Raw genomic sequence first — 15,265 nt, forward strand, 5'->3', positions numbered from 1 at the left:
CCATCTAGTCTGCAACTAAAACCAACCAAAGGAATATATTCCAAGCCATCACGAAAACCATAATATTAATTAAAAATTAAAACCATCTGAATTAGAGGTAGTTAGCCGTTTGCCGCTGCAAAATTTAGATCAGCTCTCCTTAGTTGACCAATTTGTATTTCCCACCACCAACAACAAACAAATAACAACGTCAAACTTGGCACCTCAACCACACACACACAGAGTGACACATGTAACATGGACCAAATCCCCATTTAATTGTCACATTTTGGTTGGTGCCCCCAAAGCAGCTCTACAATTATTATTCAATACTACCACTTTTCGGTGTAAGATTTTCTTTCTTTTAAATTCTTCTTTCTTTTGATTTCCTTCTTTGAACGATTATGATTAAATTACATTAACATCTGATGTTGACTTATTCATAGATAAAAAGAAAAAGAAGAAAGGGAGAGAGGAGATTGAAAGAAGAGAATTTGAAGGACAGACCCCACCAAAGTATAATCTACATGAGAATCTAACTAAACAAACTTTTTGTTATGCATTTTTCCCTAAAGAAAATACTTTAAAAAAAGTTTCGAACCTAGAAAATATTGGGTATCAAAATATCAATGTGCTCTTATTCGACTGTTTACTAACAATACGATTTTGTTACCATATTGAGTTTTATGCTGAATGTGTGATTAAGATTTATTTTTTAACAATTCATAAGAAAACACTACTTGTTAAGCACTTTTTTTTTTTATACAAGCAATATTGAGAAAAATGAGAATAAAACTTAGGATCTTGGATGCAAATGTAAATGCTGTTAATCACTGAAACTACAAATTATTTGCATTAAGTACACTCCCTTAATTATATAACCAATGAACAATCAGTCGTGTTAGTTTTTTGTTTTACTGAACATGTTGTCAAGATTTACCATCTAATAATATTAGCATCTGTCTACAAGATAACACTACTAATTTTATTTTATTTTATTTTTTAGAAACAAATATAACATTAGCAGTTGAGTAGCTACCCCTAATTATATAGCATATTCATGTCACTCACCCAACTCACTACCCAGGAAAACAAGAAGGAAACTAGGGAAGAGGATCATGGATCCATTTTGTGGGGATCATAGGGATCTCTACATCTTAATCGTTTATCGTACAGCTAGTTTTCGTCAGGTACTATTTACGTTTAATTGTAAATAAAAAAAATCAAATAATTTGTAACCACATAATATACAATGAATGATTAAGATGTGGGTGATTGTAAATAAAAAAATCAAATAATTTGCAACCACATAATACATAATGAATGATTAAGATGTGAGAATAGAATCCTTGCAATTTAGATCCAGATGAGATCTAAATCCGGAAAGTAGTACATAATACACATCAAATCAAAAAGACGAAAATAAAAAAGAAAGAAAAAAATTATTAAAGCGGATCTTCATTGTTCAGGGGCATTTTGATAATTTCATTTTATAACCATTCGTGCTCGCGAGCGCTCTCCCCCGCTATTTAATAACAGGCGAGCCGTGCTTTTGCATTTGCAGCTGACCAACTCCAATCCAGAGAGACTTGCCAGTCAGTTGTCTTCTTCCTCCCACCAACACCCCTAACCCAAAAGGTAACAATTCTCTCTCTCTTTCTCGTTCTCGATTTTTCTCTCTCACTCAGCTCACCACTCACTCGATTCATCCATCCGATGGATAGAGTGCGATCGTTCTTTACACTGTTTGTTTTTCTTAGCATTTGCATCGTTCGATTGATTAGGATCTGTGATTTAGTCGAGAATTTCGATAATTTTGTAGAATTATAGTGATTTTTTGCATGCTTTGTTTGTTTGCTTATGATAGATCTAGCTCTGATCGAAAAACAACTCACTTTCTGTTTGTTTCCTGAGAAAAAAATTGAACTTGGCATTGATTATGGGAAAATGGAAACTGGGTTCTCTTCTAGTTTTGTGTGAAATGGAATTGGATAACTTTTTTTATACGATTTTCCAGAATGTTTAATCTATATATCGTTAAAATGGCCGAAATTTGCTGGATATATCGGAATTTTGAGCCCTCGACATGGAAAAGGTGTGTGTGTGTTTGAAGCTTATTTTTTCACCCCATATCTCCGAATTCAGCGATTATCGCTAGAAATATCGGAAATATCGGCTGAATCGGCGATGTTATAGACGAAAATGAGTTACCGAAAATTTTACCTCGACAACGACGACGTTTCTGTTTGGTTCTGGTCCAGGCTTCGCGAAGAAGAAGAAGCCACGCAATTTTTCCTTATTTTTATTGGAACTTTAACGAAAAGCTTTCGGTACTGTTTATTTTAACGAAAAATCATATTTTTACTCTAAAAAGTCAATCTAGTATTATTCAATTTACCCTTTATTTTGTCCTTATCGTTAAAATTCAAAGTTTTCAAACATTTTTCATTAGTTTTCCTTATTTTTATAGCCTAAACGTGCGTTTTGATTAGTTGGATAAAAAGAAAATAAAAGGCAAAGCCGTTTGTTTCTTTTTTTAAATGAAGCTTAAAAAGTCCACCAACAGAATTTAATTGGGGTAAAACGAAAATAAAAAGCACTTTTCAATTTTCCCTCTAAATTTTGAACATTTGATGGTTTATTTTGAGCCTTCGCTTTGTTCTACTTGTAATTCGACATAGTACTCTGTCACGTATTCAGTTTCGTTCCTCTGTTTGATTCACTAACCAAGTACCGTGTAATTATTGCAGATTTCCATTTGCTTGTATCAATGGCTCCAGTTGCAGCAGAAGCATGTTCTGATTCAATCAAGCCGAGAGGTATTTATTTCCCCTTCTTTTAAATGTTTTTCTAAATTTGTTGGTTATGTGGTGAAGGCGCTGCAGTAGAATATCTAAGTTTCAAATTTTTTTTCTATGGTTAATATTATTGATTCAAATGCAGATGTTTACATTGTTGGTGTTGCAAGAACACCAATGGGTGGTTTTCTGGGTGCACTTTCATCTGTACCTGCCACCAAGCTTGGGTCTATAGCTATTGGGGGTGAGCACAATATCTCCTACTTAAGTGGATATTATTTCACGGTTTTTAGTTTTTTAAGTTTTAGTAGGTAGCATCGACTGATTTTACATATTGTTTTATGTCAACCTGCAGCTGCTCTCAAGAGGGCAAATGTTGATCCAGCACTTGTAGAAGAAGTTTTCTTCGGCAATGTTCTCAGTGCAAACTTGGGGCAGGCCCCTGCTAGACAAGCTGCACTAGGTGCAGGACTCCCTAATTCAGTGATCTGTACCACTGTTAACAAAGTCTGCGCATCAGGGTTGAAAGGTGCAACACCCATTTTTTAGAATCTGTTTTTGTTTTTAGGCGACGATATTTGTTTTTCCGCAGGAAAAAAGGTGACATTAGAATAACACAAATTTAATTTCGATGATTGCAGCTACTATGCTCGCAGCACAGAGCATTCAGTTGGGTATCAATGACGTTGTTGTGGCTGGTGGCATGGAAAGCATGTCTAATGTGCCCAAGTATTTTGCCGAAGCAAGGTTAATACTTCTTCTGATTCACAACTCTTTTAAACTTTAAATGAAACTTTGACAGGCACTGATTTGATACAAAAAAATGCAGGAAGGGTTCTCGACTTGGACATGATTCTCTTGTTGATGGAATGCTGAAGGACGGTTTGTGGGATGTCTACAATGATTATGGCATGGGAGTGTGCGCTGAATTATGTGCTGAGCAGCATTCAGTGACAAGGGAGGAGCAGGTAATATATAAGCCCTTTTGTGCATTTTAAATACTGTAGCGCATACCATTATTCAAGGTTATTCATATATTTGTTTGTGACCACTGCAGGATAACTTTGCTGTTCAGAGCTTCGAGCGTGGTATTGCTGCCCAAGGCTGTGATGCCTTTTCATGGGAAATTGTTCCGGTTGAAGTTTCTGGAGGAAGGGGAAGGCCATCAACAATTGTTGATAAGGATGAAGGTCTAGGCAAGGTAATAATTAATCATGTTTGTATCAGTCAGACACGTAGGCATATCTATGTTTTTCTTGCACAATATAAAATGTCCATCAGGTGTCCCCTGCTAACTGGAATGCAGTTTCTAGAGTAGATAGTTTTGATGCTTCACAGTCGAGATATCTCATTTTTATCATTTGCAGTTTGTTTAGCCAGCGTTTTTATTTGCATAGAGAGGAAGACGGGGTGGGGAAGTGCATTCTACAAACTATTTTTGAGTTCCAGTCTATTATCTAATGTTGCCAAGTGATTGTAATAAATATACCATATACTCAGAGTCTAGGATGTATCTGAATCACATTACGTGAGTTTACCCATCTCAGACGTCCTTATTGTTTGCTTTGCTATCATGTCAGTTTGACGCTGCCAAATTGCGGAAGCTCCGACCAAGTTTTAAGGAGAGTGGAGGTTCTGTTACTGCCGGAAATGCTTCTAGTATCAGGTTATTAGTTTGTATATGTTTCTGTTAAATGATTGATATTTAATCACCTTCATCTAATTATTTAATGTTAATATTCGTTTACTTGAATTAGCACAAAAGTCACTTCTTAACTTGTAATTGGTTTGATTTTAAATTGATGGAACCACCTTCATTTTTGTTTTCATAAGTCTTTACAATGCTAGTTTTTCTGAAATTTGAAACTCCTTTCATCAACAGTGATGGTGCTGCAGCATTAGTTTTAGCAAGTGGAGAAAAGGTATTAAAGCTTGGGCTACAAGTGATTGCAAAGATCAGTGGATTCGCCGATGCTGCTCAGGTACTGTAGAAGTTTTTATATATCTGAACAAGATTGTAGAGCTTTAAAGTGCATTTTTGTTTTCATATCATTCATACCACTACGCTTACATGAGATTGACTGCACAGGCACCAGAACTATTTACAACAGCTCCGGCTCTTGCGATTCCAAAAGCTATTTCAAATGCTGGGTTGGAAGCTTCTCAAATTGACTTCTATGAAATTAATGAAGCGTTTGCTGTAAGCTATCATAATTTGTGGCAATCTTTAAAATAGGGTAAAGCATCCCAAGGCTGCGAATATTAATTGGACCGATTTTCTGTGTACAGGTTGTGGCTCTTGCAAATCAGAAACTTCTTGGACTTAACCCAGTGAGTTCTCTCTCTCTCTCTCTCTCTCTCTCTCTCTCTCTCTCTCTCTCTCCCCGACCGAATGCTTAGAATGAATCAAATTTAATTTTTGTTTAATGAAGCAGTCTCAACTCCTTCTGTCGGGCTTTTACCAGCATAGGAATCCGCATTTGTTCCTTAACTCATTTTCTGTTCTGATTTCAGGAAAAAGTTAATGTGCATGGTGGAGCTGTAGCATTGGGACATCCTCTTGGTTGCAGTGGAGCTCGTATCTTGGTCACCCTTTTAGGGGTACATTTCGCTTCCTATTCTATTAAACTAAAAGAGAATATGTTAAACTTTAAGAATGAATAGGCTCTGATTTACTTTTTTGCTGCTACTCTCCCGCACCTCTCCTTTCCGTTGTAGCTTACCTGGAATTATTTACCATCGAACGATATCTTTTTCTTTCAAACCCCTTATTCAGAGTGCAATCCTATTGTAGGTACTGAAGCAGAAGAACGGGAAATACGGTGCTGCTGGTATTTGCAACGGTGGAGGAGGTGCATCTGCCCTTGTTTTGGAGCTTTTGTAAGCCACTTTCAAGTCGATAACTGGTAAGTGTCGCATGTTCCATGTAATTTTAGCTTGGTGGTCTTGCTCTTGTGCGAAACAAGAGTTTTTCATATACTTGATTTGTATCCTCTGAATGTCGATGTCAGTTCGCTTATCAGTATACATGACTTGTGTTTCAGGTCAGAATGGCCGAGGTCGGACCTTGTTGGTGTGAGAGATGAAACTGCCACTAGCAAAGTTCCCTGTTGTGCATTTTTTCTTCCCCTTCGTTGTATTTGATTTGCTTCCCCAATAAATTACAGAAGGTGTTTAGATTGTAGAAGTATATTCCCAATACAGTTCAGTTTCACCATTCCTCTCTCTCTCTCTCTCTCTCTCTCTCTCTCTCTCTCTCTCTCTCTCAATTGCTTAAATGTTGTATTGGGTTGGATACTTGGATGCTTGGTACTGAGCAATAATGTGGAGCTAATGGCCTGTACGAACAAAATTGAAAGGGAAAGTCGAAATACGGACATGCGGTATACGTAAATTATTTTTTATCTTTTATGATATGAGAGGACCATGAGTTTATATTTTGTCAATAATTGCATGGATAGTTGCGTCTATTTTGTTGGAATAATTCTTCAAGTTTAACTCACATAAATATGAGAATAATACATATTTGTGATGAATTCGATTTTTAATTGTAATTTGTGGCTGACTATTGCTGTAATGTAGTTGATGAATTATCAAATTATGAAAATTGTCCCGCAAATATCCAAATGCGACTTCAATGTAATATGTGTTTTAGCCATTCGATTTGTCTATTATTTTATATGAAAATGAATAAATGCAATGAACATTCACACCACTTTTGTTTTTCAATTTTTAACTTTTTTTTCTTTTCAAAACAATATATTATTTTTACACTAAGAGGATAGGGAGTTTAGCTAAGCCACACAATGAAGAGCCTAATTTGATATTAAATTCGTCATCTACGAGATTCAAACTTAAGACCTCTCACTTCAAAGTGAAGAGGAATACCATCAGATCGTAGTACTTAATGATTTCAAAACAACATTTTTATTAGTATATTCTTGAGGGAGAGGGTAATATAGTCAATACAGTCGTGGGGTGCAGACAAAAGCTGTATGGGATGCATAGCCGGAAGCACCACACACCGTCTAATTGGTTCTTCAAATGGTGGGCCCCCATTAACCACATCCATCCAATGGCCCACTTCACACTCAATCCCACGGCCTCCTCTCTCTTCCCCCACCCCTCCCCCCTCCCCCCTCCCCCCTCCCCCCTCCCCTCTCTCTCTCTCTCTCTCTCCCTGTCTCCCAACCATAGTCTGAAATATCGATAATATCGACGAAATATCGAGGATATTTCGGTTTTTTCGAATTATAGATATTTCGGAACATATCCATGTACATATCGTACAAATATCGATAATATCGGAAAATATCGGTGTAATGTCGCTAAAATATCGAAAATATCGATGTAAAGGAAGCAAAAAAAAAGGAAAAAAAAAGAAAAAAAGGGCCTCTCTCTTCCCCCCCCCCCCCACCCTCCCCCCTCCCCCCTCCCCCCTCCCTCCTCCCTCCTCCCTCCCCCTCTCTCTCTCTCTCTCTCTCTCTCTCTCTCTTCCAACCATAGTCTGAAATATCGATAATATCGACGAAATATCGAGGATATTTATGTTTTTTCGAATTACGGATATTTCGGAACATATCCATGTAAAGGAAGGAAAAAAAAAAGGAAAATTATCGTTGATATTGTCGCTAAAATATCGAAAATATCGATGTAAAGGAAGGAAAAAAAAAGGAAAAAGAAGTAAAAAGGGGCTTCTCTCTTCCCCCCACCCCAAAAAAAGGAAAATTATCATCGATATTGTCGCTAAAATATCGAAAATATCGATGTAAAGGAAGGAAAAAAAAAAGGAAAAAGAAGAAAAAAAAAGGGCCTCTCTCTTCCCCCCACCCCTCCCCCCGCTCTCTAAAGAAGAAAAAAAGGGAGGAAAAAAAAACACAAAGGGGATGATTTGAACCGCTCCCATTTTACTCCTTCAACACCTTAACCACAATATATCACTTATGTTTTAGTGATAATATGTTAAAATATTTATATTTATATGAGTGGCATGTTAACAATTACATGCAAAACTATTTTATAGATTTATCATTTGATTAATACTATTCACAATAAACTTACTCTATACATAGAGATGATGAAGATAATGAAAATTTTGAACCTCATAGGAACTTTATGTGGTACTAAATCACTCAAGTATCTTACTATGCAATGTATAAAGTGTAAAATATTGTAGTAAATCATTATATATAAATAATTATGGTGTGTTTAATCTTTTTTTCATTAATTACTACATATTTTCTACACCCACAGTGTTTGTCAGCTCGCTGTATAATCAACTTAAATCAGTTAAATCCATCATGTAATGCTTTTCCTTCTAATTTTTTTTATAAACTAATAGATAATTGACTAAATAAACATTCTCCAAAGTTTCAATAAAAATTTCCAAGTTTTTCTTACAATTTTCATGATTTTTATCAATATCAATAATATCTCAATATTTTCATCAAAATTTCCATATTTTTGAATCTCAATATTTTCGATATCATCTATTCCAACCCCACCAGAAAAAATCAAGACTCATCAATCCATCATTATCTCATTCCTCACCACCTTTATTATTCAGACCCCACCACCTCAAATCCCTACAACCAGAGCAAATCACTCGCCGTTTTTCGTCGCTACTCTCAGAAATCTCGAAGCAGAAGTCATGGGGGTATGCAAGCTAGTCTCTCTCTTTTTGCCTTTTAATTTAGTTATTGAATTTGTATCGGTGTATGTATGCGTGTGGTTCTGTGTTTGATCTGAGACTCTGAGTTTTGTTTGTGGAGCGATTCGATTCGTTTCCAGCTCCAGCTTGGTGGTGGACTTGAAATTACTGTATTGTCCTTCGTCCGATGCTTTCTGCTGTCATTTCATCCTTCTGGTTTCTAATTTTTCAGCAGAAGCTTGTTCTGTATGAATATCATGTATCTAGCTGGTGTTTGCTATCTGGTGTCACTTTTGCTTTCTGGATTTTTATATTTTTTAGATAAAAGTTTGTATTTTTAGCTTCTTGTTTGGTTTATACCAACCAGACTTTTGAGTATTTGGGAATCAAATTGGACGTTGTATGTCAGTAGATTCGGCTTCGACCGATAAGCAACTTATCTGATTGCTAACTTGTGTGCAAAACTTTCTCTGTGTCTGTTGTGTTGAATGGTCAAGTGTAGTTTAGTGGGTTGATGGGATTCAAACAGCTGACCCCACTTAGTGAGATAAGGCTTTGTTGTTGTTGTTGTAGATGTTAAAAACTTACAATGGGTTCTTACCTGAAGGTGAGCCTAGCTCAATGGGTAAGGTTTGTTCTGTTGCTTAGTTGCAGGTCAATACTCAGAATGGTCGAATGGTTCAATGGTCGGAGTTTGGTGCACTTGACTGTCCTTACAATGGACTATTACGTAGTGTCCTGTGTAGTAGTTATAGTGTCACCCAATCTGACTTTACAAAAAGAAGATTTCTTTCTGTTCATTTTAGGCATGTATCGAGTTGATAGTAGATCTCTTACAAGCTTGTCGAATTTCGAACCTCTTCTTCTTTTCGGAATACCTTCATATTGAAGAATAATTTACAGGCATCGGTGTTTGTAAACCAATTCATGAATACATATTACTTTATATATCTTGGTGTTGTATTCTTATGCAGTAGGATTGAGGATACGGTAGGATTCATAAGTTGTTTTTCTGCTGATGCGTGGGAGACAGCCTTCACCTTAATCTTAATCATCTTCGTTACTAAGATTTTGTTTGCCTAAATAATTTCATGCAAGAACATATGAATCATTGAACTTTGTACACAATTGTGTTATTTATACATCTCAATTTGGTATGCATTGACTATAGATGATTGATTCCCTTAATCAAAATTATGTAAATCCACAGGAAAAGGGTGTACCGTTGCCAAAATTTGGTGAATGGGATGTCAATGATCCAGCATCAGCTGAGGGATTCACTGTAATCTTCAACAAGGCTAGGACTGAGAAGAAGACAGGTGGCAGACCTGACTCACCATCAAAGGAGGATCGCACGTACAAGCATGAAGCAGTTCTCGGAAAGCCTCCATCTGTAAGTTGGATTCGCTGACCTTATAGTTCTCCGCACTTTGGAACGCCTTTATCTCTTTTATACTTGACGCTGTCTGTATTACATAGTCATATCTTTCCCTAAAGCCTAAAGGGTGGTTTAGGTTGAGAACATAGAAGAATTACTTGGACCATTATGAGCTTTGGATGCACAGTACATTGGAATCTTTACATCTTTTGCATCACATTTTGCATGTGACTAAGTTTGCATTTAATACTTTAATTTCAAAATTAGATTGCTCAAACTCAAAATATGATTAACTACCCTTTTTTTTCCTCCCAGGAAATTGCATTTTTATCACTTCCAACTTCATATTTGGATTTCTCTGAATTCTTCTCAACATGCTTTGTTTCCCTCTTAAAATTTGGATTTTTTGGGTGCTGAGTAGTTCTTATTTTCCCAACCAATCTATGTGCAACTGGGAAATTATCCCTTTGTGGTTTCACAATATACACAATATTCTTCATTCATAGTAGTGAACTGCAAGTGACCTCAATACGACTTGACAATTTCCTAATCCAAGCTTAGGGCTAGTTATAAATCTTTGTTATACATGCCCGTGGATAATGCATAATACTTCTCAATCAGATCGCCAAATCGCCTTAGCACTTACTCTTTTCCTGTCTAATTAGTTTTTGTTACGTGCAACTTTTATTCTCTCAACTTTGAAAATGTCTGCATTCACCCTCACTGAACCATCTTAAACAAATTTCTCTTTTGCTGTCCTCACTCTGGTGGCACCCGTTGATTTTATAAACCTGTCTGTTTCATATTTTTATCTTTTCGCTCGCAAAAATTTAACATCCTGATTTTGGTAAAGCACGAATCTTGCTTTGTTGAATGATGTCCAACTAAGCTGGCACCAAAAAAGAAAAAGAAAGAGGGAAAAGGAAAAGAATGCTGCCAGTTGAACTTAAGCCACCCTAACCCTAATGTGATGAAGAAAAAGATGATAGCTTCGAAAATATAATGGTTGGATTTTTTATGCTTTTCGTGCTTTGATGTGTAGAAAAAATGGTTTTGCTGCTTGCGTGCGGAGTCATGAGGAGGCACGTACCATGTCATAAATTTTACAGAAGATATTACTACGTATCTATGCCCCCCATGACGATATATATTCCAGAAGACTGGAGCTGTGTTCATGTGTTCAGAAGCCATGATTGGTCCCGCTGGAATCTGTTTGCTGTCCTTCTGAACATTGGTAGAAATTCTGGGCTCGTTTTGGGAGATGAATGGTTGAAAAATGCTACTGTTTTATGTTTATGTAAACTGGTGAACTGTATTTGCAGCTTCCTCTTCTTGAATCAATGCTTGATACTGAAATAATCGTGACTGTTTGTTTCCTGTTATCGATTCAATTTGAGTTTCGTTCGTGTTTAACTGCATTTTTGTGCACTGTGAAACTTTGGATTTTCTTTTACGAAACCGTCTTTCCCCTGGAAATCTCTCTGAGTTGGGAAGTTCCAAGCTTTTACGATTCAGTGATCCATTTTTCGGTCGGAGATGAACTCAAGATCTACAGAATTTTCAATGGATGCACCACAAAACTGAATTGCGTGGTATCGTTTCAATCAACACCTATTTTCAAGGCCAAAGCTATCAACCACTCGGGCATCTCCCCGAAAGAGAAATTTCTATTTCATCACTAGTGCTCATAGCAAACGTGCTTATAAAAAGTACTTCCTACACAAGCAATCACGGAAGGCCCCCAAATAAGCATCCAAAAATCTGTTAGTACTGACAGCAAAGTGTCTTGGGTCTTGCTATCTCCAGTTAAACATGTAAGCTACCATTAAAACTCAAGGCAATAAGCAAAACTACCATCTTCAAAGTATTAAAACTCAAGCCAATGGTTTCAGTATATAAACATTCTTTCCATTTTCTAATAGTACAACCAGTAAATACCCGAAGGCAAGTAGACAACCGACTAATCTAAACTCTAGAGGATCCAAGCTTGCGTTCAAACAAACGTTTCAAAAGAAAAACCTGGAGGCAGCTAGCTCCAATAAGTGCTGCTGATTCTATCAATGCCTTGTGCGTTGCTCTACGGCTCATTCCTTCATTCACTGCATGAAAATCCAAGATCAAAAGACTTTCGCTTTGTGTGCGAGTGCAAAATCATGTACTTCTTGAAGTACTACAGTTGAAGTCGTATTCATAACTTTTAAATATCGTTTATGACTTGACCTTAGCTTTGTGTGCCCGTGTGTGACACAGTGACATGCAGATGCAAGTGCAAAATGATGTACTCCTCGAATTACTATAGTTGAAATCATACCCAAATCTTTTTAAAATCGTTTATGCAACCCAACTATGCATGAGACTCCAACTTCTGTTAAAAGGTCGTACCCAGCGCACAAGGCTGCCGCTTTACGCAGGGTCTGGGAGAGGTGAATGTCGGCTAGCCTTACCCCCATTTATGGAGAGGCTGCTCCCAAGTCTCGAACCCGAGACCTACCGCTTATGGGCGAAGGCACTTGCCATCGCACCAAGTGCGAGACTCCAACTTCTGTTAACGAAAATAAATTAAAATTTGACAGAGAAAAGACGGTTCCTCAGATTAATACCTATTGCCTGGCGGTCAGTCTCAGCTTCCAACCAATGTTGTTCGAATTGGATGTTGTAGAGGGCTTCCTCCAACTTTTGTATCTGATCCAGCAAGGGTGTGAAATGCTCTGCATAAATTCAAATAACATTCAATGATCATTATTCAGCTATAAAAAAGATTCCTCCAGAACGGAAATGGAATAACAAGTAATGGCCTCTCACCGTCTTTAGCATGCTGGTCATAGTATGTAAAGTGAGCAGCATGTACATCAAAGTCAATAGTTTCGTGGTAAGGAGACTTGTTAGTGAAGCAGAACTGGTGAACACCTTGCTTCTCAACCACAAAGTCATACTTCACGCTTGTCTTGTCGCGTATGTCATGAATTTGTTCACCACCAGGTCCCTTTATCTGATATTGGCAACATAGTTCACAAGTATAAGAAAGATTTCAGAAACAGGAACCACTACCATCATCATTGAACCAAAAAGCAATGTCCTAACCGAAAAACCAATTGGGACGGTCTTATAAACCAACAATAACGACATTCTATTCAATCTACCATTTTATTTATTTCTTTTTCTGATACAATCGATATTGGGCAAACACAGGACCTCATGTACAGGATATATCATGAATGATCTTAACGGGTAGAGCTACATGCGCCGTTCTTTCTCCCTGTTTTCGAAGGAAAAATATTATTTACCCTCTTATAAGTTATAACCAACGAATCATAAATGAAAACCCGCAAGCTTAATCTTGCATCAAAATTCAACTTGCCAACAACAACAAGCCTTATCCCACTAAGTGAGGTCCCTATATGAATCCTAAATCGCCACAGCGCTCGGTTTTGTGCCAAGGCAGAAAAAGTAATACAAATCAGCAACAACCATTAAATCTTCTCCACAACAAGATCAAACAGACAAAATTCTGAAACATCAAACAATTGGGAAAAATAAACACATATGAAACATCATAGTATTCACTCATACCACGAGATCAACGCCGTCGTCGGTGTAATGCCAGGTCGAATCGACTTTGATTACCACGAAAGAGACGTGAATCGTGTCTCCCATGTACTTTGCATCATGAGAAAAGCACTCTTCCCTGTCTATCACGAACCTCAACCCTAACGACCCTTCGAACCGGCACAGAACCAGAAAACCCACCAGCACCAAACTCAGGGACACGTATCCTCCGCCCCAGAACTCCATCTTCTTCCCTGCAAATCCGTCAAATTTCCAGCACACAAAGTCAACAATCAGGGGGTTTTTAGTCACAAATAATCGTTACCCAGATTGGTACTCCGAGATGTAAATACACAGATCGAGAAGAAGGTGAAAAATCACCTCGGAAATAGGTTCTAGTTTTGTATTTGGCGGAGGTTTGAAGTTTTTGGGATTTTAGGATGAACTGGGATTTAGGAAGTGCCGAACTCGAACTCAAACTCGAACTCGAACTCGGCTGTCGGACCAGGCACGTCTTGTTGAACCAGACCAGAATAAAAGCACTAAGGACGATGTCGTTTCGTTTTCATTTATGAGCTTAAGCCAGCGAGGCGGGGTGTGATTCAATAGCTTGACCCATTGGCCAATGGGAACGCTCCACATAGGATGATGTTTTGCCAGGTGTAAAAAAGCACGAATTTCACTTGAGTGGGCTGCGATATCAAATACCGCCATTCTTTTAGAATATTTTTTTGGAAAATTAATGAAAATGGTTTGAAAATTTTGTGTTTTAACGATAAGGATAAAATAATTGGTAAAGTAAATAGTACCATGATTGACTTTTTAGTGTAAAAATATGATTTTTCGTAAAAATGAACAGTAATAAAAGCTTTTTGTTAAAGTTTCCTATTTTATTTCTATTTATTTTGGTAAGTCAAGTGATTTGATAATATTTTCCCAAAAAAAAGGAGCGATTTGGTTCTAATTTGGGGTCAAGCTACAATGCTACGTGAGATTCGGCTACAAAACTATGTCCCACAATGCAGTACGGATTTATGCAAAAGCTAAGAGCAACTCCACTGTGGGTTGCTGCTCGGGGGACAGTGGACCCAACAGGGCATGATAGCTTGGATGAAGCCTTCCAGTGTGGGGAGCCCGAGGGACTGGGCAAGCCCGAGCAACAGGCCTATGAGGAATCGCCAACCTGCGAGCCCGAGGTGGACCTGACGTAGGGTGATGTCAGCCTAGCGCTAGTCCCATTTTTTAATTTTTTTATGTCAGGCGCGTGCGCCTCACCTGCGCGTCAGCCAACAAATTTCAAACCCCAAGGGACCGCGATGCAGTCTGTCTCAGTTACCGTTGGGAAGCCACGTGGCTTCCCACGGTCCGTTCGATCTCAACGGCTCTTTAAAATGAGCCGTCCAATTTGCAACGGTAATAAAAATAAAAATAAACTTATTTAATATCAACCGTTGGATCTGAGATCGACGGTTGATATTATTCTGCTTTATAAATAAATAAATAAATAAAAGAAAAAATAGTTTTAAATTTAAAAAAAAGTTACCGTTGTAATACGTGGCACAATTTAGAGTGTTGGAATTCAATTTTTTTTAAATCCAACGGCAAAGATTAATTAGTTCAATAAAAAAATTAAAAATTGTAAAAAATCCGAAAAAAATCTGAAAAATTTTTAAAAAAATTGTTTTTACTTTTCTATAAGTACCTTCTCATTATCATCTACCTTACACCATAATTTCATATTTTCTCAACTACTTTCAATCAAATTCCTATCTTTCTCTCAAAGTTTCAATCCAAATTTTTTCAACAAAATGACTACTGATGCAGGTACAAATTTGTCGCTTCTTGAAGATGTTGGGTTGTGTACTAGCTGGGTTGAAGTTACTCATAGTTCGCTTACGGGTAATGAGATGCAGT

At 37.4% G+C, this 15,265-nt stretch overlaps 3 protein-coding genes across 3 annotated transcripts; 2 read left to right on the top strand and 1 right to left on the bottom strand.

The window, feature by feature from the left end:
- The first annotated feature begins 1,460 nt into the window (after positions 1-1,460).
- On the top strand, positions 1,461-5,994 carry LOC126610892 (acetyl-CoA acetyltransferase, cytosolic 1-like). Its single transcript, XM_050279044.1, has 14 exons — positions 1,461-1,617; positions 2,730-2,798; positions 2,923-3,021; positions 3,133-3,306; positions 3,419-3,524; positions 3,607-3,745; positions 3,835-3,978; positions 4,358-4,443; positions 4,660-4,759; positions 4,867-4,977; positions 5,067-5,108; positions 5,292-5,378; positions 5,572-5,683; positions 5,822-5,994. Exons 2-13 carry the CDS (start codon positions 2,750-2,752, stop codon positions 5,659-5,661), a joined length of 1,227 nt encoding a protein of 408 aa, XP_050135001.1. The 5' UTR covers positions 1,461-1,617; positions 2,730-2,749; the 3' UTR covers positions 5,662-5,683; positions 5,822-5,994.
- A 2,272-nt stretch (positions 5,995-8,266) lies between these two features.
- On the top strand, positions 8,267-11,218 carry LOC126610814 (protein NOI4-like). Its single transcript, XM_050278949.1, has 3 exons — positions 8,267-8,433; positions 9,638-9,820; positions 10,848-11,218. Exons 1-3 carry the CDS (start codon positions 8,428-8,430, stop codon positions 10,881-10,883), a joined length of 225 nt encoding a protein of 74 aa, XP_050134906.1. The 5' UTR covers positions 8,267-8,427; the 3' UTR covers positions 10,884-11,218.
- Positions 11,219-11,646: 428 nt separating this feature from the next.
- On the bottom strand, positions 11,647-13,900 carry LOC126610812 (transmembrane emp24 domain-containing protein p24beta2-like). Its single transcript, XM_050278947.1, has 5 exons — positions 13,733-13,900; positions 13,376-13,605; positions 12,608-12,794; positions 12,406-12,513; positions 11,647-11,904 (listed from the first exon to the last, which is right to left on the bottom strand). The coding sequence occupies exons 2-5, from the start codon at positions 13,595-13,597 to the stop codon at positions 11,771-11,773; spliced, it is 651 nt and encodes a 216-aa protein (XP_050134904.1). The 5' UTR covers positions 13,598-13,605; positions 13,733-13,900; the 3' UTR covers positions 11,647-11,770.
- Positions 13,901-15,265: the final 1,365 nt, after the last annotated feature.

Source organism: Malus sylvestris, chromosome 17, assembly GCF_916048215.2.
Source record: "Malus sylvestris chromosome 17, drMalSylv7.2, whole genome shotgun sequence".
Taxonomy (NCBI): domain Eukaryota; kingdom Viridiplantae; phylum Streptophyta; class Magnoliopsida; order Rosales; family Rosaceae; genus Malus; species Malus sylvestris.

Coding starts and splice junctions, on each gene's coding strand:
- LOC126610812 (XM_050278947.1), bottom strand. CDS start 13,597: ATGGAGTTCTGGGGCGGAGGATACGTGTCCCTGAGTTTGGTGCTGGTG. Junction 12,514..12,607: donor TGACCAGCATGCTAAAGACG/GTGAGAGGCCAT, acceptor GAATTTATGCAG/AGCATTTCACACCCTTGCTG. Junction 11,905..12,405: donor GACTGACCGCCAGGCAATAG/GTATTAATCTGA, acceptor ATTTTCATGCAG/TGAATGAAGGAATGAGCCGT.
- LOC126610814 (XM_050278949.1), top strand. Junction 9,821..10,847: donor TTCTCGGAAAGCCTCCATCT/GTAAGTTGGATT, acceptor TTTGATGTGTAG/AAAAAATGGTTTTGCTGCTT.
- LOC126610892 (XM_050279044.1), top strand. CDS start 2,750: ATGGCTCCAGTTGCAGCAGAAGCATGTTCTGATTCAATCAAGCCGAGA. Junction 3,022..3,132: donor TGGGTCTATAGCTATTGGGG/GTGAGCACAATA, acceptor GTCAACCTGCAG/CTGCTCTCAAGAGGGCAAAT. Junction 4,978..5,066: donor AAATTAATGAAGCGTTTGCT/GTAAGCTATCAT, acceptor TTCTGTGTACAG/GTTGTGGCTCTTGCAAATCA.